The following is a 22,761-nucleotide window of genomic DNA, read 5'->3' on the forward strand; positions in this document are numbered from 1 at the left end:
TCGCATAGCATTTGGTTTCGTTTGCTCATCTTTTTTGTTTTGCAAAGTTTGTATTTAAAGGAACGATGCTGACATGGAAGCAGACAAAAACCATGATGTAGGGGATCCAAGTGCAGTTTATTATAATGGTGATAATAAAAAAAAAATAAAAAAAAACATGAAGCATAAACCATGAGTTAATGCAAAGCATGAAACACAAAATAAACATGAACTTTAATACACAAAGACTAATGACAACAAGGAACTGGTAGGGAAAATCAGAGAATTTTCTTCATCCTCCGTTTTGTGCTTCACTGAAACGTGGCAGTCTGGACTTATACCGGACTCTGCGCTACAGGTGGCAGGATTCCAACTCTTCAGAGCAGCTCACTAGTGACGGGAAGTCCGGCTCTTTTCAAAGATTTGGCTCTTTTGGCTTGGCTCCCTTAGAAGAGCCGGCTCTTACGGCTCCCAAATGGCTCTTCATTTAGTATCACTCGGAGCCTTCTATTTTAATCCAATTTAGCAATTGTGAATGATTTGTGTGTTGGTAAGCAATTTTTTATTCAGTTTCTTCATAAAAGCTTTTTTTAATGCATTTTTTCATCACCACAACAACAACAACAACAAAAAAAAAACCTTAAGCCTATTATTATTTAACATTTTAATAAAACTTTAATTGAACAATTGAACGCAGAACCACAGCAAATAAATAAAGGCAAAAGTTTTAACATAAGCCTTTTTCACACGCAACCGGAAACGACGTCACGCCGGGTAAAAGGATTTCCGCCAGAGCTGAAACTACGGTGTTTTCATATAGAGTGAACATGGAGCGTTATTTCACAACTTCTCTCTCGACACTGCCACGACTCAGATTTGAGGATGTTGACAGAATTGTTGGACGGCACTCAACAGTTAAAGAAGCAAGGCTGAGCAAGGGCTATAAATTCTTCGTTGAGGAATTTATTCACAATTATCAAGGTAAGTTGACAACTATCTGGCGCTAGCACTTGCAACATTATGCATGCTAATTGCGAACCATTTTTATGTGTTCAGTCTCTAATGTTGTTGATCGCAAGGTGGTAGTGAGAGCTAGGTGTTATCGGTCTATGAGAAAAAATGAGGAGCCCCACAAACTTGAGGTTATATATGTAATATGCCTGTTGGCTTATATGAGTTAGTCAGATCGTTCTGATATCAAGTTACTGCGGTTGCAGATTTTTATTTCCCTTTATTTTAGTTTCACCTGTCTTAAGGTTTTCTTTGTTGGTTTTTAGTTATGTCTCTTTCATTGCTTCTGCGGTTGCAGACTACAGCTGTATTTCTTGCTTTTGCTGCTGTTTGCAGCTTTCAATTAACAGCACTTAAAGGGATAGTTCACTTCAAAATGAAAATTCTGTCATTTACTCACCCTCAAGTTGTTTCAAACCTGTATGAATTTCTTTCTTCTGCTGAACACAAAGGAAGATATTTTGAAGAATGGCAGTAACCAAACAGTTTACTGGTCCCATTGACTTCCATGGTATTGTTTCTTTCCTACTATGGAAGTCAATGGGATTTAAGACATAATTGAAATGTGATGATATCAAGACAGGAGCTTTAGTGGGTGTTGACAAATATGGCAACAAATACTATGAGGACAACATAAACTTTTTCGGTATTAATTTACATTTTGAAGTGAACTATCCCTTTAATGTAGCTCACAGCATAAAATTAAAATTCATTAGCTAAACTATTTGTCTTCTCAAACAGGTGTCATTGGAGGCAGAAGAGATTGTTTGTATTTCTGCCTATATGTGCAGCTGGTAAAGGGTTGTGCAACCATCTGACAGCCCTTGTGTATCAGACGGCCCACTATGTGCAGCTGAATTTACAGTCTGTCCCACCACCACTGGCCTGCACGAGTGAGCAACAGAGAAGGCATCGTCCAAGAACACAGGCATGTATTTTTTTTCTTTTCTGCAATTTGTAAGAACACTATAGTATCAAGTCAAACAAACAAGTAAGTACATGTTAACATCAAAGCATTATGGACTAATAATGCACAAGAGTGCAGATTAAGGGCCCTTTCACACCTGAAAGTCCGCACCAAGGTCCGAACCAGAGTTCATGTTTTGATACATTGTATACATTTGGTTAGTTTTGGTTTGGTTTCACATTGCAATTCTGCGAGCGCACTAAAGAACTTTTCATGACGTACTTGAGTCCTGTCGTCATCATCTATATGGGCTGCATCTTAACATTGATTGGTTTGTAAACGGACGTGCGTCTGACGTCAGCGTGTTGTCAATTCGGCAGATAACTTTGACAAGAATGAATGAACAGACGCATATCGTTGCCACTATACTGTTATTATTACGGCATTACGACCTGCAGCACCAACTATACTCGAGGCTAGTTCACATTCGCCAAATGAACGTCCTCGTTGTGCAAACATTTTATCATCGCCGGCAGGACAAATTGTGTGTGTGTGTGTGTGTGTGTGTGTGTGTGTGTGTGTGTGTGTGTGTGTGTGTGTGTGTGTGTGTGTGTGTGCGTGTGCATGCGCGCGAATCAGCTGGAAGAAACGCAGGACTGACAGATCTGCACATAAATATTCTTCTTCAGTTGTTTAGGCTACGCAGGAACCACCGGAACTTCCTGTAAATGGTCCGAAAGTCCGAACCAAACAGAAAATGCTTTCACACTAGAAACTAATCAAACCTTTGCTCAGTTTGATCCGGACCGAGACTACCTCTTTTCGTCGGACCAAATATCGTCTGTTTGGTCCGGACCGTGGTCCGGGGGAGGTTTCACACCTGTAATTTTGATTCGGACCAAACTGAAAAGTCCGAAAGTCCGGACCAAACAAGGTAGGTGTGAAAGGGCCCTAAGTAACAAATGTATTAACATCACCCAAGATTAATACAATCTGTTAACTGTTATTACTCATTATTATTTCATATTGACTAAATGCATAAACTAATATCAATGTATATAATCTTATAAAGTGTTTCCAGAATACTTTAACACTGCATTTGTTTGTTTTATACTAAGGGAGTCCATCCAGAGGCAGTGAGTGAACTTGTTGTCCTGAAGCCAAAGTCAGTTGGGAAGACTGGAATCAAGTCTACCCTATACAGGGCTTACACAGGTAATACACAACACTGTATGTGTACACGTGTACTCAGTTACAACTTAATGTGTTCAAGACTAATAGTTTGTATTAATTTCTTTAGGTCCCCTTCCAGATCCTGATGTCTTGGCTTCTGGTACAAAACTGAGTCAGATCCATCCCCGGCCTTTGCTGGCACACATACTAGAGGGCATGTCAAAAATAGAGTTGGTCCCCTCACAGTTTGGTCCTGTACCTCGTGGTAGTCCACTTTCATACCAATGTCCCCCTATAGCTGCCGATGTTCCTGTTGTTAATTTCCCCCCACTACCTGTGCTTGGCTATCAGTTTGGCTGTAATTTTAAATATGTGCCCACACACCATCAATCACTTCATCTGGAGTCTATAAAGGTTACCCATTGTTCCGCTTGTCAGATTGAAGAGGCCACAAGACTACAGTCAAAATGTACTGTTTGGGGACAAATGCGGCAATCAAGGGTTACTGCAAGCAGGTTCCGGGAGGTTTGTCATGTAGTTGGGGATTCATCTGGTCAGTCATTAGCGGTAAGAATCATCAAGGGAACGAGGCAGACAAGTACTATGAAACATGGCCTCGAACTTGAGCCAGATATTTTGAGAAAATATTCTGAGACAGCCAGTGTTAGTGTCCTACCATGTGGTTTTATTATCAATCCAGAAGCACCACATCTAGGAGCCAGTCCAGATGGACGAGTGCATGATCCATCTGAAACCTTCCAATTTGGCCTAGTGGAGGTAAAAAGCACATCTGCTGATAACATTGCCCAGGTTCCATTTATGAAACTACAAAGAGGACAAGCCAAACTCAAAGAGACCCACAAGTACTACTGGCAGGTTCAAGGCCAGCTTGCAGTGACTGGTCTACAGTGGTGTGACTTTGTGACAGACACAAAATCAGATTTCACAATACAGAGGATCTGGCGAGATGATGCCTTCATAGCATCAATGAAAGACAAGCTAGACTTGTACTATTATAGTGTTTATATGGATGTGTATCTTTCAGTGGTATAAATGGACAGTTTCTGTTCATATTATAGTACATGACCTGTGGATTTATTCTTACAATTGTATATATATTTATATTTATGTACATAATGGTGAATACATGCTTATATTTTGAATTTGATCTTGTGTAATATATATGATTATATGTATGCATACACATTTACTAATTGTATATGTATTTATATTGTGTGAAATAACAATGAACAGCAGAACTGAGTTGACACATTTTTTTTATGAATTCTTATTAAAAAACGGTATTTTGTTGTCAACTATTTCATTGTGTCTGTCAAATTCTTTTCAGGAAACTTAGTATAAATAATGACAATATACATTTGATCAAATGTTACAGTACAAAGAAAAAAAAAGTAAAAACAAGATATTTAATGATGTTAAATATTGAAAATCTATCACTACTATTGTAACAATCACACTGTCAGTGTAAATATCTAATATTTATTATACATATACTATTATACTATACATTCACTGCTCAAGAAACATTGGTCCCTGGTAATTATAAAACAGCAATTATGCCAGATCTGATTGATGCTTCCTGACAAGGTGAGTGGCACAACAGAATCAAAAATGTGGTTTTCCTTGACCCTTCGAATGACCCTTTCCACCAGAATTCTGAGGCGTGCAATGGCCTGTGTTTTATCACAGTCCTGTTTGCTGAACTGCTTAGCACGTTTGAAAGGTGGAATGATCAGTCTAGCACCAACACTGGAGAGCATATCCTCGATTGTGAACCCCTTGTCTGCCATGACCTCATCTCCAGGTTCAAGCAGGTCCAAAATGCCGGACTTCTTTGTGATCTCTTTGTCGGAGATTGAACCTGTGTAAAGCTGGGAGATGAAAGTCATTGCACCACACGGAGCTACTCCAACCAGACCTTTAAATGTTGTAGTGCTCTTGTAGCTGGAGAAGATCTCTGAGTGGAGTGTCAGAGATGTGGGGCTCTCACAGCAGATTTCTGTGCAATCCAGGATGACTCGCAGGTTTGGACAGAACAAACTGTACTTCTCTGGCATGGAGAAGCATATTTGTTGCCTGGACATCCAAATGGGTACTGAACCCAACACAAAGAACAAGTAGTTAGCCCAGGTGATAATGGCCCTACTCACTGTGGCCACGCTTACCCCGAAAATGTTGGCGATTACTTGTTCCCTCAGGACCTTCCGTGCAGGGCTAGGGCTTGGGGATCCTTCTTGTCCCATCCTCTGTGCCTTAGTCCAGTGCACAAGATTGCTGGCAGATGGACAAACAGACTCCCAGAACACCTGGAAAACTTCCTGTGAGGGAAACTTTGTGTAGTATTTGATTGTGTGATCAGAAACACAAAATCTGCTCATTGTTGTTTGTTTCTCTAGTGACATTTTCTGCAGCCTAGCCTCCAGCTCTTCAATGTACTGCAGAGCCTCATCTAATGCACCTATAAAAATGTAAAAAATATAGTTAGCAACTAATTATGCTGTTTTTTTTTATTATTATTTTTATTTCACGTCACAGCACAGTCTACACTGTTATCACCGAAATGCACAAGCAAAAGTCAACATAAGTGCTTACCGGCAGGTGGGCGTGCCGCGTAGTCATGTTCCTCAATATGACTGGATTCATTCCAAGTCGAACGGCAGATCTCTCAAAAGCTGACAGCCTTTGAGGGAGTACATAAAAATTGTTCCAAGGGAAACGACTGGGAATGGCACCAACTTTCAGCCGCGAACTTCCTGGAATGTAGTTCTCAGCGGTAAAATGCTGACTGGAGACATACGTGCTGCCTCTCCGAATGACGAACGTAGACCCTTCATCACGTCTAATAGCGATGACCCATTTATTTTTTTGGTCTTCATTCAAAGGATACCCGTGAAAACTTAAATAAGGTTGTTTTTGCTTAGAATTGCTGCACTGAGGGACGCTACAGCAACACTTATTCTTGGACTCGGCCATTGTTGTTGTCACCGGAAGTAAGTTTACCCGGCGTTGATGAGCACCGGAAACACTAAACCCGGAAGTGTGAAAAAGGCCTATTGGCATTTAAATCCAGCTCCCCGCCTCTCTCTGTCGCTCTGTGTACCTGGCCTGTACCACTGCACTCGCTATCTTCTGAGCTTCTTTCACATAATGATATGATCCTAGTCTGTCCTCCAATGTGATTGGCCGCATGGTGTGCCCATCCAAATAAAGTCCTGCCCCAATTAAAGATTCGGCTCTCCCCAACTGGAGTCGGCTCTTCTCGTTCGCTACAAACAATCGGCTCTTAGAGCCGGCTCGTTCGCTAACGATACATCACTAGAGCAAACTGACCAGTGGTTTCAACAGCAAGCTAGTCAAAAGTTTTCCAAGCCAGTTCAACAGCAAGCTAGTCAACAGTTTTTTAAGCCAGTTCAACAGTAAGCTAGTCAACAGTTTTCTAAGCCAGTTCAACAGTAAGCTAATCAACAGTTTCTTCAGTCAGTTCAACGGCAAGCTAGTCAACAGTTTCCTCAGTCAGTTCAACAACAAGCTAGTCAACAGTTTCCTCAGTCAGTTCAACAACAAGCTAGTCAACAGTTTCCTCAGTCAGTTCAATGGCAAGCTAGTCAACAGTTTCCTCAGTCAATTCAACAGCAAGCTAGTCAACAGTTTCCTCAGTCAGTTCAACAGCAAGCTAGTCAACAGTTTCCTCAGCCAGTTCAATGGCAAGCTAGTCAACAGTTTCCTCAGTCAGTTCAATGGCAAGCTAGTCAACAGTTTCCTCAGCCAGTTCAACAGCAAGCCAGTCAACAGTTTCCTTAGTCAGTTCAACAGCAAGCTAGTCGACAGTTTCCTCAGTCAGTTCAACAACAAGCTAGTCAACAGTTTCCTCAGTCAGTTCAATGGCAAGCTAGGCAACAGTTTCCTCAGTCAGTTCAACAAGCTAGTCAACAGTTTCCTCAGCAGTTTCAGCCTAAGCAGCAGTGGCGCAGGCAGAGCTGCTTGACAAATGTGCTGTAGCTGATTATGAGCAGATCCAATGTGGACCACCTGGTATCAGTGGTGCTGAATGTGCAGCTATTAACTGCTGCTTTGATGGACAACAGTGTTACTATGAGAAGGCAGGTAAAAGTGTTGAGTCAATGTAAAGGTGTTCATGTTAAACTGATCCTCAGCAATAACCTGCTCTTGTACCTTGTGCCAGTGACTGTCCAGTGTATTAGAGATGGTCAGTTTGTGGTAGTGGTGGCAAGAGATGTCACGCTGCCTCATTTGAGCCTGGATTCAGTCCGTCTCCGGGGTGGAAGTGATCCAGCTTACAGTCCTGTGGGATCCACACCTTTCTTTGCTATATACCAGTTCCCTGTCACTGCGTGCGGCACCAGCATGATGGTGAGTAGCTGCTTGTGGTTTTGTTCTGAATGGCTTAGAATGGACTGGATGCCAACAGTGTTACTATTTGCAGGAGGACAGTGGATATGTGGTGTATGAAAACAGAATGACCTCCTTGTATGAAGTGGGTATCGGATCACTTGGCTCCATCACAAGGGACAGCCATTTTGAGTAAGTGATGTATGCTTTAGCACATTCGTTAATCCTTGGCAAATGCTACAAGCTCACTGTTTGTTTTCCAGGCTTCTCTTCCAGTGTAGGTACTCTGGTACTTCAGTGGAAGCTCTGGTTGTGGAGGTAAACACTGTTCCTCCACCTCCACCAATCAAGCGTAGCGTTAGTTCTGGCAGGTCACGTTAGTCAAGCTCGCATCAGCTGACCCTCAGCTGATCCACATCTACCTATAGTAATACGACACCTTTCACCGTATACATATATAAGCTCCTTCAGTATTATCAGCAGCAGCTATCGCGTTTCTCATGAGCTAATTAAATGGCAAAATTCGGCAGGCAAACAACATCATCTCACAAGGAATAGTGCAATCGGGAATTTAGCATGAGGAATTCGTTCCCCACAAGGATTTCACCTCAGATTCATCTTAAACTTGAACACGAGATTTGCCGCATTGATCATAAGTTGCCTGATTTGGAAGTGACATCAGTCTGCATTGCTGCTCACATCGCTGCATTATTGACACAGGACTCAACGTGATTCATTCTCCATTCATCTCTGAAAGTCTTCACAAAGCTAAGCTAAGTCCTTTTAATGCTCATTGCTAAAATCTATCAGGGTTTTGGCAACATGCTTGTTGCTAATGCTATACGTGTGGCTTGGGCTAATCTAACTTAGTCGTTTTCATTAAAATGCTCTTGCTAGGCTTATGCGATCATATTGGCTATGTGCGTTACTATGTGTTGTAATTGGCAAATGATCGCGTTGCACACGCTGTGCTTTTAGCGCTATGCAGCACAGATTCAAGCAGCTGCTTGATATGAATGAACAACTCACGGTGCAAACGCAAATATTCTGCTGTGGCACAGCTTTAAAAAAAGACACTAAACAGTCACAATTTAGTTGAGTCACTTCGGACACGCTTGGTCTATCTAGTTCTTGGAAACACGTCGTTCTTAAAGCTACAGTGTGTTGAATACCGTGCTTTCATTTTAATGCATTGTTTTTTTTTTTTAAGGGCTTGCATCTTTATAGGTTGAAATTCAACATGGTGGTATATTTAAGCTGTGTATATGTATGAAAAACTATTATTGAAACACTGCTTGTTCTAAGGCTATCTAGTGGCTATAAAAAACTGCTTGCTTTAAAAGATGTTAGTTGCTATTGAAAACATGGTTATTTTATTTTTAAGGTTATTTAGCCCAGTCGTTATTTGGAACATGGCTGTGTTTTAGGCTTATACCTGGTGTCATTGTCACATGCTGTGCTAAATTTTTCAGGTATCAGTAATATGCTGTCATTTCAGCAACATTGCTATCAGTACTGTATGGTGGTTGCTAGTGCAATGTTATCGAATATATGCTTTTTACTTAGGCTTGTGCATACTGTCCTCAGCAACATGCTATAGTAATCAAGCGTTGTTTATGCTATCTGGTTGCATTGGAAAAATGCCTGTTCTTTATTCTATCTGTTACGGCTCAGTTTTGTTTTGGGTTTGTTCTGTTGTGTTCTCTCTTTCTATAGGTTGCCAGTTAAGGATCCACACCTGTGTTGAATTTGGAAAGCAGTATTTAAGATGGCTGTCCTTTGTGGGAGGGAGTGCTGACCCCTATCCTGCATTTGTGCTCAGGAGCTGGACCTTCATATTGTTTTTCTCTTTATTGTTTGCTTATTTTCTGTTGAACATCTATTTTCTTCATTATGTAATCCCTAGACGTAAATAAATATTTTGTCTACTTCATTTTTGGACTCTGATCCCTTTATCTTGTTACTTCCTTGAGCCGGAATGTAACAATTGGGGGCTCGTCCTCAAATGTTTGATAGAATTTGGAAGGTCCAGCTTCTATTGAAAAAGAAAAAACGTATTACTTGTAACATTTTCGCTAGCGCCTGTGTGTATGTAGGCGGAGCGTATTTGACGGGTATTCGATTCACCTGCGTGTTGCTTGGTGTGCTAGCGCTAACAAACAGTGGGTGTTTTGTTTGTTACTGGGAAATATGCGCGAGAGTTTTCGGTGTCTTTAAAACGTTGGATTTTCTTCATTGTTGTTCTCAACTGAAGAGAAATTAGGTGGTAACCGAAATAGACCGTATGGTAAGTGCATTGATTTCTCTTAAGAGTTCCCTTTGTAAAAAGGTTTTTTTTCTCTCTCTCTAGGCTATAACGTTAGCTCTGGCAGGATTTTGTTGTGTATGTGTAGGCTATTTTACTCGGTAAGCTAATATTGCTGAAAGGTAATTTGTCAGCGAACTCTGTATTTTGTTACACTAATGGTGATGTTCCCCGTTAGGTTTAGCAACGCACTGCGTTGATCTTTTTTTATTTTAGTTTGTTGTTTTTGTGCTGACGCTGAGTTGAGAGCACTGCCGCTTTTGTATGTCTCACTGGTTTGTCCGTGAGTTTATACATCTGACGGTATTTGAGTGCTTAAAAATACTCGACTCTTGGTGGAGGCATGAAGACTAGGGTTGAGTTATTTTAGGGGGGAGGAGAGAGAGTAGGGGGAATAATCACTTGTTGGTGCTTGTAAATTAAAGTAATCGATTACGAGTTCTGCTGAATAGAAAATCGATAATGGCTACTGTTTTAGATGTATTTTTTGAGTCTCCTTGTGAGGGATTGTTTGATCAACTAACGAAAGAACAGTTGTTGGAGGTGGCTGCTAGGTATGAGATCTGTTTAACCACCAAAGAAAAAAAGTTAAAGGAGTCTGTGGCACTAATTGTTAAAGCCGCTCTAGTTAAGTTAGAGGTCTTTGATCCTGATAAGCATGTTGGTTTTGATGATGATGATGATAGCACTGCACAATCTTCAATTATTGCTTCCACATTCTCTTTTGAGCAACGAAAGGAACTAATGCTTTTAGAGATAGAAAAGGCGAAATTGAATCGTGAAATTGAAATTCGCAAATTGGAGGTTGAGGCTTTGCGGTTTCAGTTAATTGGTGAGGGTAAAATGGGGGACAGTACAAGTGGTCTAACCAGATCTGTCAGAAAAGGGTTGGATGTAGCCAATAATATTAAGCTGATACCCAAATTTAGTGAAACTGATGTAGACACATTCTTTAGTTTGTTTGAGCGTTTGGCAGATGTTATGAAATGGCCAGATACTGAACAGACTTTGATGTTGCAGTGTGTGCTAACTGGTAAGGCACAAAAAGCTTATTCTTCTTTGAGTGCTCGTGATAGTCAAAATTATCATAGGGTTAAAGAGGCTGTACTGAAAGCTTATGAGCTGGTACCAGAGGCCTATCGGCAGAAATTTAGAAACATGCGAAAACCTGCAGAACAGACGTATTGTGAATTTGTGAGAGACTTAAAAATCCAGTTAGATCGCTGGTGTGCTGCTTCAGGTGTAACTAGTCGTGAAGATCTTCATGAGTTGTTCCTGTTAGAACAGTTTAAAAGCACTTTGTCTGAGCATGTTTCCATCTTTTTGACTGATCGAAATGTTACATCTACGGAAGAGGCTGCCATTCTTACTGATGAGTATGTACTCACTCATAAATGTGAAGTCAAGAGAAGTAGGTTCAAGTTCAGTGATAGTCCAACAGAGAGTGTAACTGCCCGTCATGCCTTGTCTGATAAGAGTGAGAGGAATTTTAAAAGTTACGCTGATAAAAATGACCGGTGTGCTTATTGTCATTTAAAGGGACACTGGAAAAAGGATTGTTTAGCACTTAAAGGAAAACTGATGCGTGTTAAACCTGAACCTAAGCCTGCTCTTGCTATTTCATCTGTCCAGACAGATAATAATTCTGACTGTTTTGATATTTTACAGAACCTGGAGAAACCAGTGGTACCTTGCAATGTTGGAGATGTTGGATATGCTCCCTTCATTACAGAAGGCTATGTGTCATTGCTTGGAAGTACTGAGAAGATTCCTATTAAGATTCTCAGAGACACGGGTGCATCGGAATCATTTATTTTGCAAACTGTCCTTCCTTTTACTCAGGAGTCCAATACAGGAAACAGTGTGCTGATCCGCGGCATTGGCTTGCAAACATTGTCTGTACCCCTACATAACATGTTTCTCCAATCTGATTTAGTAAATGGAGCAGTGGTGATGGGAGTCCGTCCTTCATTACCAGTGGAAGGAGTTTCAGTGATTTTGGGGAATAATCTGGCGGGTGACCGTGTATGGCGTGATGTTCCACCTCCACCTGTGGTTGCTACTTGTCCTGCTCCATTGGGTGACACTGATATCTCCCAGCAGTATCCAGAGGTATTTGTGTCTTGTGCACTTACGCGTGCAATGCGTAAACAATCAGCCGATGCAAAACTAAGTGATGTGAAGGATTTGTTTACCTCTAAGAGGGTAGTGCCTGGTCTCCTTGCTTTGCCTTCTATTCCCCATCAGCTCTGGGTGTCTGCTCAGAAAGAGGATTCATCTCTGAACTCGCTGTTTGATGCTGCTCTATCTCCTGATGTAGCAGAGAGTTCCGTTAATGGGTACTTCATTGAAAATGGGGTACTATTGCGGAAGTGGACTTCTAACACAGAGGGAGGTTTGACTGAACCAATTATACAGGTAGTTGTGCCTGTTTCTTTGCGAAATGCTGTGTTGGATTCTGCTCATGGTGGGGTGTCTGGTCATTTGGGCGTAAATAAGACCTACCAACATTTGCTGCAGTATTTTTACTGGCCTCGTATTAAGAGTGATGTAAGGCAGTATATTAAGACTTGTTCGATCTGTCAGTTGACTGGAAAACCAAACCAGACCATAAAACCTGTGCCTTTGTATCCCATACCTGTTATGGAACAGCCTTTTCAGCATCTTCTGGTGGATTGTGTCGGGCCTTTACCACCTTCAAAGTCTGGTAGCGTTTACTTATTGACAGTGATGTGTCAGAGCACTCGATATCCTGCTGCATTTCCTTTGCGTTCAATCACCACACGATCAGTTGTAAAAGCCTTGTCCCAGTTCATTTCTATTTTTGGAATTCCAAAAGTTGTTCAGAGTGATCAGGGGACAAACTTTACATCTAACATGTTTCAAGAGGTTCTACGGCAGCTTGGCATTAGACACAACAAATCCAGTGCGTACCATGCGGAAAGTCAGGGTGCCCTAGAACGTTTTCACCAGACGTTAAAATCTTTGTTGAGGGCATATTGCACTGAGTTAAAAGGTGATTGGGAGGAAGGTCTACCTTGGTTGTTGTTGGCCACACGTGAGGTTATACAGGAGAGTTTGGGATTTAGTCCCAATCAGTTAGTCTTTGGACATTGTGTACGGGGACCCTTGGCGGTACTGAGTAATGCTGCTTTACCGGAGGAGCCACCACAGAGTCTGATTCAGTATATACAGGGTTTTCGTCGACGTTTAGTTTTGGCTGGGGAATTGGCAAAAGAAAAGTTGGAAAAAACTCAGGAAAAGATGAAAGGCTGGTTTGATCGCAAGTCTGAGGTTCGCATGTTTAGTCCAGGAGATCAGGTGTTAGCCTTATTTCCTTTACCAGATTCTCCTTTTGCTGCGAAGTTTTTAGGACCTTACACTGTGCTTCGAAAAGTGTCTGATCAAAATTATATTCTTTCTACCCCTGAGCGCAGGAAACATACCCAGTTGTGCCATGTGAATTTGTTAAAGCCCTTTTATTCTCGTAATGCTGCTCCTGAAGTCATTCCTTCCTCAGTTGCGTTAGCTAGTTTGAGTCAAATAGGTGATGTGCAACAGGATGTGAAATCACCTGATGATGTCATTTTACAACCTCGCCTAAAAAACTCTGAAACCTTGGCTAATTTAGAAGGATGGGTAAAACATTTATCTTGCAAACAACGTTCTGAGTTAAATTCTATGCTGACTGAATTTTCTGTTCTTTTTTCAGATACTCCTTCTCGTACACACTTGATTAAACACGATATTGATGTAGGCGATGTTAAACCTGTCCGACAACGATTTTATCGTGTATCATTTGACAAACGTCAGAAATTGGAGGCTGAAGTCAATTACATGCTTGAAAACAACATAGCAAAGCCTTCCTTTTCAGATTGGGCTTCACCTTGTTTGTTAGTGGGAAAATCAGACGGCACTCAGCGTTTTTGCACAGATTATAGACGAGTAAATATCCTAACTAGACCTGACTCATATCCATTGCCTAGGATGGAAGACTGCGTTGACCAAGTTGGATCAGCTAACTATGTCAGTAAATTTGATTTGCTCAAAGGATACTGGCAAGTGCCCTTGACCGCCCGAGCACAGGAAATTTCCTCTTTCATTACACCATTTGGGTTATATTCTTACACCGTAATGAGCTTTGGTCTCAGAAATGCCCCAGCTACATTTCAGCGTTTAATGAATAGAGTGACAGCTGGTTTAGAGGGTTGTGCCGTATACCTGGATGACATTGTTGTCTATAGTGACACATGGGATCAACACCTTATCCGAATTCGTGCGCTGTTTGAGCGTTTGTCTGAAGCCAAACTCACAGTCAACCTGGCAAAGTGTGAGTTTGCCAGGGCAACTGTGACTTATCTGGGCAAGGTTGTCGGAATGGGCAAAGTGCGGCCTGTACGTGCTAAAGTCATAGCGATTGACAAATTTCCTAGCCCTCAGACTAAACGTGAATTGATGAGATTTTTAGGAATGGCTGGGTATTATAGAAGTTTTTGTCCAAACTTTTCTTCTGTTGTTGCCCCGCTTACAGACTTGTTGCAAGCAAAGGCTAAATTTGTGTGGACTCCAAAATGTGAAAGCGCCTTTGAGAATGTTAAACGATTGCTCACATCGTCCCCTGTCCTGACGGCTCCTCGACTTGATAAACCATTCAAACTTCAGGTGGATGCTAGTCAGGTTGGAGCGGGAGCTGTTCTGCTGCAGGCTGATGAGAGTGGTATAAATCGCCCTGTCAGCTATTTCTCACGAAAATTCAATTCGTATCAGACCAATTATTCTACCATTGAGAAGGAGGCGTTAGCGTTGATCTGGTCCCTGCAGCATTTTGAGGTGTATTTGTCTTGTGGGACTATGCCAACCGTGGTGTACACAGACCATAACCCCCTTACGTTTCTTCACTCTCTGCAGAATCCGAATCAGCGTCTTATTAGGTGGTCTCTTTTCTTACAGCCTTATGCTTTGGAGATCCGTCATGTGAAAGGCGTAGATAATGTTTTAGCTGACGCTTTGTCCCGTGCCCCATGTGGTGGAGAATAAAGTTTCTTGACTATTAATACTTCTCTTCTCTTCCCTTTTATCGGTCTTCAACTCCTTAATTTTGCTTTTTCCAGGCGCCGGGAGATTGCTGGTTTTGAAACTAAGAGATGGGTAGAGTTTGGGGAAGTTGTAATGGTTAATGATCGATATTAACTTCACCCTAACCCTGGTAAGGTTGTTCTTTTTGTATGTATGTTTTGGGGTTGGAACTTGTATAAGGTAGAGTTTCTAATGAGAATCTCTCCCTTTTTAAGGGGGGAGGTGTTACGGCTCAGTTTTGTTTTGGGTTTGTTCTGTTGTGTTCTCTCTTTCTATAGGTTGCCAGTTAAGGATCCACACCTGTGTTGAATTTGGAAAGCAGTATTTAAGATGGCTGTCCTTTGTGGGAGGGAGTGCTGACCCCTATCCTGCATTTGTGCTCAGGAGCTGGACCTTCATATTGTTTTTCTCTTTATTGTTTGCTTATTTTCTGTTGAACATCTATTTTCTTCATTATGTAATCCCTAGACGTAAATAAATATTTTGTCTACTTCATTTTTGGACTCTGATCCCTTTATCTTGTTACTTCCTTGAGCCGGAATGTAACAAGATAAAGGGTGATGATTATTGCAACATAATGTGTTAAAGTTACCACATGCTTGCGGCTAAAGCTATCTAGATATCAGTAACATACTTGTGCAAAATACACAGTACAGTATTGTTGGTAGCATGCTGTTGCTCAAGATTTTCAGGTATTGGCAACATGCTTGTTGCCTTGGCTCACTCAGGTAACTACAAAAGCATCCAGATTGCACTGTCAGTTGGTTTTGGGGGATATTGGCATATGGTTTTCTTTTGGGGGATTATTGCTGCTCTCCCTGTTCTTATCCATGCTAGGCTGCATGGATGCGCAGGGAGTTCTCGCCCAGAACGGAACCATACCGCCAATCCAAACTGTATGCTAATTGTCAATCATATTTGACGGTAGTGGTCCTGACAGAAATCAAGCGTAGCGTTAGTTCTGGCAGGTCACGTTAGTCAAGCTCGCATCAGCTGACCCTCAGCTGATCCACATCTACCTATAGTAATACGACACCTTTCACCATATACATATATAAGCTCCTTCAGTATTATCAGCAGCAGCTATCGCGTTTCTCAGGAGCTAATTACCCTCCTCCATCCCCAGCTCCTCCTCTCGCCCTGTCAGGATTTGACATTCTGATTCCCCTTGAATCAGAATAATTATCGAATAATGTTGTACTTTAAAATCTTGAATTAAATATATTTGCAAATGTTCATGTTGGTTCTGTTCTGTTTACCCCAAGGGGGATTATTGCTGCTCTCCCTGCTCTTATCCATGCTAGGCTGCATGGATGCGCAGGGAGTTCTCGCCCAGAACGGAACCATACCGCCAATCCAAACTGTATGCTAATTGTCAATCATATTTGACGGTAGTGGTCCTGACAGAAGTAGCTGCTCCTGGATCCCTCAGGGTGGAGCTTAGACTGGCAAATGGTCATTGTGTCACAAAAAGCTGTGCAGAAGGTAAGTGTTTGTCCCAAGTGCGCCTAAAGCCTTTCTAAAACTCCAGGGGCACGTTCAAGTTTAAAACGGTGCGCAACGTTTTTCTACGGTTTCCGGGTTGAACGTCATGTTTCCTGGAAACGGCGTGCACCGGTGTGCAATGGGGTTTGAGATACGTTTTCTCTTGTTTGGTGGGTGTGTCAGAACTGCAGTCCAATCAGCAGCAACAAGTATATAAAGCACGCGGTATTAAAGTGAACTCGCACAATGGGTTCAAGGAAAGTAATTTACAAATGTGTTTGATGCAGCTCGGTATACGCAACAACTGAGGATATTAGAAGACATGTTTGTCGTAAGTTTTATTGTAAAAATATAGGATATCAACATAATGATGTAGTTGTTTATATTTTTAGCTTCATTGCAAGTGTATGACATTTGGTATAGAAATAAACAATGGTAATTAAGTACTTTTCCTAAAAATGAGGAAGAAAATACAGGGTATTAAAACAGTATGAACTACAAATAAAGTCAGTATGTGAGGCTAAATAGATGTGTTTTAGTCTGAATTAGGTAAGATGTGTGCTTCCATTTCAGTTTCAGCAATCCCTTCACTCGATTGGGATGTTCTCTTTTGTTCTGGGCGGCAAGTGCAGTAACTGTAACATCGGGCATATTTTGTAGTATTAAACACATATTTATACCGACTTCATCAGGCTCCGAAAATTCTTCACAAAGAACACAAAGAATGGCCTTCTCAGCTGCCATAGTTGCAACTCTTACGTCATCAGAACAGTGTGTTCAACACATCACCGTTTCTGTTTAAAAAACGTTGTGCAACGTTTTGTCTGGGCTGAACGCAGCCCAGGTTTCAGCAGTTTCTGGTTAAATGCCAGTATTCTTCCTCAGGGGATGAGGCGTACATGTCCTACTACAGTGATGCTGATTATCCTGTCACAAAAGTCCTGCGGGAGCCTGTGTATGTTGAGGTGCGTGTTTTGGAGAAGACCAACCCCAACATTGTCCTGATGCTGGGACATTGCTGGGCGACATCAACCCCCAGTCCAATGCCCTTACCAGGATGATCGTTACCTGACCACATTGGTTCCAGTGGCTGGATTGTCTGGTCTTCAGTTCCCAACCCACTACAAGTGCTTTATTGTGAAGATGTTCACATTTGTTGATCTAGCATCACTGGCTCCTCTGCAAGAACCCGTATGCTCCGCAGCCTTACCTCAACCCTTAATATTAGTACTTTTTATAGTGAATTCTATAGCTAAACCCTTTCCCCCTCTGTTAGATCTTCATCCACTGTTGTACAGCGGTGTGCCATCCCTCTTCTGACTCCTGTGAGCAAGGCTGCACTAGGAAAAGTGAGTGTTTGCTGTAAACTGACTTCAGGAACCATGAGAATTTGGTATTTAAATGCTCCTCATGCTTCTAACACTTTCACAGGAAGGGAGACTCCCATCAAGACCATTTCTAGTGGGTAAACTGTGGTGTCTAGTGGAGAAGTCAACCTGGTTATGTGAATTTAGATTGAATAAATTGCATTAAACCCAACAGTGCCTCTTTGGTATTGATTCTCAACGAGTCGGATCTTTCATGACTGTTCTTGGTTTTATTTATTGGTCCACACTACTGAACCAAAGTTCGATTTTTGCTTTAGCAAGATTGTTCATTCTGACTTTGGTGCTTGACTTGAACTAAACAAGCCAAGCTTCTGCCCAGCCCATTTAACTGAACTACTTGCCAAGCTCCAGTTGCAAACCTGGGCAATATTTTATGTAGCAGGGTGCAGACTTTTTTTCTCGCAGTTTGTTTTGCCAAGGAATAAAATATAGCAGTAATTGCGACTTATTTCACAATTCTTACTTATTTCTCACAATTGCGAGTTTCTTATAGTTCTCAGTTTACATCTCGTAATTATGACTTGCAGTATTTCTGGCAAATAAACCCTGTATATGAGTTCTCTTGATCTGTGCTCACATGAAAGTGCAATAATTCTGATAATGTATAAGACATTTCTCAAATGATAATAATCATGATTATCAGTTTAACCATCATTGTGCAGCCCTACTTGTTGTGTGAAGGGCTTTTAAATCCCTTTATTGCATTGATATAATCCAGTTCCACATGTCTTATGTGACGCTGATGAGCTCAACTGGCTCATGCGCAGCTGGAATGGAGAGCTTGAGCTGGCTGTCGGTTACTGAGAACTTCGCTCTGATGCCGCTCTAATGATAGATGTTTGTGTGCATCTCCAGACCACAGTGAACATAGTCGGTGAAGTGAGTCACAAACGCAATGCTGGCAGACAGTGTCAAAGCATTGATAATAATCAGACATGTTTCTTGAGCAGCAAATCTGCATATTAGAATAATTTCTGAAGGATCATGTGACACTTAAGACTGGAGTAATGATGCTGAAAATTCAGCTTTGATCACAGGAATAAATTACACTTTACAATATATTCACATAGACAATAGCTATTCTAATTTGGAATCATATTTCACAATTTTTACTGTATTTTTGAACAAATAAATGCAGCTTTCAAAAACATGAACAAATATTAGAGTATAATAGTAGAAATGCAAGATAATGTTAAGAATACGGCAGCTATTGCTGATACAGGCTTCCATATCATTGCAACATAATCCTGCATGTCAAACTCTTGAGTCAGTCTGAATACACAGGCCAGAATTGGAAAAAGCAATCCAAAATAGCCAAAACATCCACTATTATATTCACATGATGAAGCATATAACAAAGGCTGAATTCTGAACGGCAGCCTATTTTGAAATCAGCTCAATATGTGCATTCTATGTATGTTCAGGGCGTTTTTCCACTGGGTTCGTTTGCTGCGGTCCGAACCCGAGTGCGCTAGTTCCCGGCGCCCCCGCAGCGTTGGTCTGGTTTCACGCTCAATTAGTTGTATCGAACCCAGGTGCGTTTGCAGTGATCTTACGTCATCGCAAACGCAATCAAACAATGATATCGACAGTGATACGCATGCGCGGAATACTATACTTCCTGAACAAGCGCGCACCCGAGTCCGTGTTGCTTGCACATTAACGCGAACCGCACCACGGTTCGGGAGCAACCGAGCTCAGACCACCTCCTCCAGGTAGTCTCGGGTTCGGTACTCTAGTGCGCACCCGGGTCCGATGACAGCGTTCACATTAACGATTTTTCATGCGAACCGTGCCCCGGTCCGCACTAAACTGCCAGTGTGAAAGCGCCCTCAAAAAGCGTGGAAAAAACAAGGAAAATTTAATCTTAAGAACAAATGGAAACACCCAGTTGCATAAACTCCCACTCATGCAAGTCTGGAGAATCATGACTGTTAATGAAGAGGCAGGGATTATTGTTAATTAGCCAAAATCTGTAGAGTACAAAAACACCAAAGGGCAGCATCTCAACAGTGTGAATAGCTGTTGAACAATGGCAGGAAGTTGGTGTGCTGTTCAGTTGCTGGCACTTTGTGTTTGGTTCTGTGCTTTCAGTCATGTTGTTCCAAAGTGGAATAATCTGCCCCAAAATCCTCAACCTCTGATGTTCCAGCAAACTGACCAGCGGTTTCAACAGCAAGCTCAACAGTTACCTCAGTCAGTTCAACAGCAAGCTAGTCAACAGTTTCCTCAGTCAGTTCAATGGCAAGCTAGTCAGTTTCCTCAGTCAGTTCAACAGCAAGCTAGTCAACAGTTTTCTAAGCCAGTTCAACAGCAAGCTAATCAACAGTTTTCTAAGCCAGTTCAACAGCAAGCTAGTCAACAGTTTCCTCAGTCAGTTCAACAGCAAGCTAGTCAACAGTTTCCTCAGTCAGTTCAACAGCAAGCTAGTCAACAGTTTCCTCAGTCAGTTCAACAGCAAGCTAGTCAACAGTTTCCTCAGTCAGTTCAACAGCAAGCTAGTCAACAGTTTCCTCAGTCAGTTCAACAGCAAGCTAGTCAGTTTCCTCAGTCGGTTCAACAGCAAGCTAGTCAACAGTTTTCTAAGCCAGTTCAACAGCAAGCTAATCAACAGTTTTCTAAGCCAGTTCAACAGCAAGCTAATCAACAGTTTTCTAAGCCAGTTCAACAGCAAGCTAGTCAACAGTTTCCTCAGTCAGTTCAATGGCAAGCTAGTCAACAGTTTCCTCAGTCTGTTCAACAGCAAGCTACTCAACAGTTTCCTCAGTCAGTTCAACAACAAGCTAGTCAACAGTTTCCTCAGCAGTTTCAGCCTAAGAAGCCAGTGGCACAGGCAGAGCTGCTTGACAAATGTGCTGTAGCTGATTATGAGCAGATCCAATGTGGACCACCTGGTATCAGTGGTGCTGAGTGTGCAGCTATCAACTGCTGCTTTAACGGACAACAGTGTTACTATGGGAAGGCAGGTAAGAGTGTTGAGTCAATGTAAAGGTGTTCATGTTAAACTGATCCTAAGCAATAACCTGCTCTTGTTCCAGTGACTGTCCAGTGTATAAGAGATGGTCAGTTTGTGGTAGTGGTGGCAAGAGATGTCACGCTGCCTCGATTGAGCCTGGATTCAGTCCGTCTCCTGGGCGGAAGTGATCCAGCTTGCAGTCCTGTGGGATCCACACCTTTCTTTGCGATATACCAGTTCCCTGTCACTGCGTGTGGCACAAGTATGATGGTGAGTAGCTGCTTGTGGTTTTGTATGGCTTAGAATGGACTGGATTCCAACAGTGTTACTATTTGCAGGAGGACAGTGGATATGTGGTGTATGAAAACAGATTGACCTCCTCGTATGAAGTGGGTATCGGACCACTTGGCTCCATCACAAGGGACAGCCATTTTGAGTGAGTTATCTATGCTTCATCAAATGCTAATCATTGACAAATTCTACAAGCTCACTGTTTGTTTTCCAGTCTTCTCTTCCAGTGTAGATACTCTGGTACTTCAGTGGAAACTCTGGTTGTGGAGGTCAACACTGTTCCTCCACCTCCACCAGTAGCTGCTTCTGGACCCCTCAGGGTGGAGCTTAGACTGGCAAATGGTCAGTGTGTCACCAAAGGCTGTGCAGAAGGTAAATGTTTGACTCAAGTGTGCCTAAAGCCTTTCCAAAGCTCCAGTTTCAGCAGTTTCTGGTTAAACACTATTCTTCCTCAGGGGACGAGGCGTATACTTCCTACTACAGTGATGCTGATTATCCGGTTACAAAAGTCCTGCGGGAGCCTGTTTATGTTGAGGTGCACATTTTGGAGAGGACTGACCCCAACATTGTCCTGATGCTGGGACATTGCTGGGTGACATCAACCCCCAGTCCACTCAGTCTACCCCAATGGGACCTTCTGGTTGATGGGTGAGTAAGGCTGTTCTTCCATCTTCTAGTGTGCTGTAAGGTTTCTGACTGCCTCTTTGCCTTTCAGATGCCCTTACCAGGATGATCGTTACCTGACCACATTGGTTCCAGTGGCTGGATCGTCTGGTCTTCAGTTCCCAACCCACTACAAGCGCTTTATTGTGAAGATGTTCACATTTGTTGATCCAGCATCACTGGCTCCTCTGCAGGAAACCGTATGCTCCGCAGCCTTACCTCAACCCTTAATATTAGTGCTTTTTATAGTGAATTCTATGGCTTAACCCTTTCCCCCTCTGTTAGATCTTCATCCACTGTAGTACAGCGGTGTGCCATCCCTCTTCTGGCTCCTGTGAGCAAGGCTGCACTAGGAAAAGTGAGTGCTTTCTGTAAACCGACTTCAGGAACTGTGAGAATTTGGCATTTAAATGCTCATTTATTTTTTGCAGGAAGAGACACTCCCATCAAGACCATCTCTAGTGGGCAAACTGTGGTGTCTAGTGGAGAAGTTAAACTGGTCATGTGAATTTATTTAATAAATTGCATGAAACTCAACAGTGTCTCTTTGCTATTGATTTTCAACTGGAGTTGGATCTTTCATGACTGGTTATTTATTGGGCCACACTACTATCCGTCCTTCGGATGAGACGTAAAACCGAGGTCCTGACTCTCTGTGGTCATTAAAAATCCCATGGCATTTCTCGTAAAGAGTAGGGGTGTAACCCCGATGTCCTGGCCACATTCCACCCATTGGCCCTTACCAATCATGGCCTCCTAATAATCCCCTTACATTGAATTGGCTCTATCACTCTCTCTCCTCTCTCCACCTACAGCTGGTGTGTGGTGAGCGCACTGGCGCCGTTGTACTGTGGCTGCTGTCGCATCATCCAGCTGCACACTGGTGGTGGTTGAGGAGAGATCCCCTGATATGATTGTAAAGCGATTTGGGTGTACAGTAGTACATATGAGAGCGCTATATAAATGCCTCATTCTAATTCTACTAAATTGTATATGCGTTATTGCTATAGCGTTGTTTATTCCGAATGGGGTGCTTGAGTTAAACAAGCCAATCTATTTAACTGAACTACTTACCAAGCTCCAGTTGCTAACATGGGCCCCTATGCTTCTATATAGCTCTTTTATGTAGCAGGGTGCTTTTTTTTTTTTTTGCAAA

At 42.1% G+C, this 22,761-nt stretch overlaps 1 protein-coding gene and 2 long non-coding RNA genes across 5 annotated transcripts; all 3 read left to right on the forward strand.

Moving 5' to 3' along the window:
- The first annotated feature begins 8 nt into the window (after positions 1-8).
- On the forward strand, positions 9-22,394 carry LOC309489382 (zona pellucida sperm-binding protein 4-like). 3 transcript variants are annotated; one of them, XM_082158157.1, is made up of 8 exons: positions 9-960; positions 7,275-7,462; positions 20,990-21,087; positions 21,157-21,314; positions 21,398-21,590; positions 21,658-21,805; positions 21,891-21,963; positions 22,037-22,394. In XM_082158157.1, the coding sequence occupies exons 1-8, from the start codon at positions 807-809 to the stop codon at positions 22,111-22,113; spliced, it is 1,089 nt and encodes a 362-aa protein (XP_082014283.1). In that variant the 5' UTR covers positions 9-806; the 3' UTR covers positions 22,114-22,394. The 3 variants fall into 3 exon arrangements, with proteins under 3 accessions (XP_082014283.1, XP_082014282.1, XP_082014281.1); XM_082158155.1 differs by lacking the exons at positions 9-960; positions 7,275-7,462 and adding exons at positions 19,543-20,661; positions 20,734-20,921; XM_082158156.1 differs by lacking the exon at positions 9-960 and having other exon boundaries at positions 7,082-7,462; positions 22,037-22,128.
- LOC309489400 lies at positions 1,952-4,412 on the forward strand. Its single transcript, XR_014202409.1, has 3 exons — positions 1,952-2,831; positions 3,016-3,112; positions 3,198-4,412. It is a non-coding gene; the product is annotated as an uncharacterized lncRNA (long non-coding RNA).
- LOC309489401 lies at positions 16,251-19,028 on the forward strand. The gene is made up of 3 exons (XR_014202410.1): positions 16,251-16,307; positions 17,193-17,656; positions 17,739-19,028. It is a non-coding gene; the product is annotated as an uncharacterized lncRNA (long non-coding RNA).
- Positions 22,395-22,761: the final 367 nt, after the last annotated feature.

This window comes from Leuciscus leuciscus (assembly GCF_965113295.1).
Source record: "Leuciscus leuciscus genome assembly, chromosome: 24".
NCBI classification, from domain to species: domain Eukaryota; kingdom Metazoa; phylum Chordata; class Actinopteri; order Cypriniformes; family Leuciscidae; genus Leuciscus; species Leuciscus leuciscus.

Excerpts from the sequence above, each read along its gene's own strand:
- LOC309489382 (XM_082158155.1), top strand. The coding sequence starts at position 19,728 with ATGGCAGGAAGTTGGTGTGCTGTTCAGTTGCTGGCACTTTGTGTTTGG. Across the intron at positions 20,922-20,989 it reads CGTGTGGCACAAGTATGATG|GAGGACAGTGGATATGTGGT; the intron begins GTGAGTAGCTGC and ends TACTATTTGCAG. Across the intron at positions 21,964-22,036 it reads GCAAGGCTGCACTAGGAAAA|GAAGAGACACTCCCATCAAG; the intron begins GTGAGTGCTTTC and ends TATTTTTTGCAG.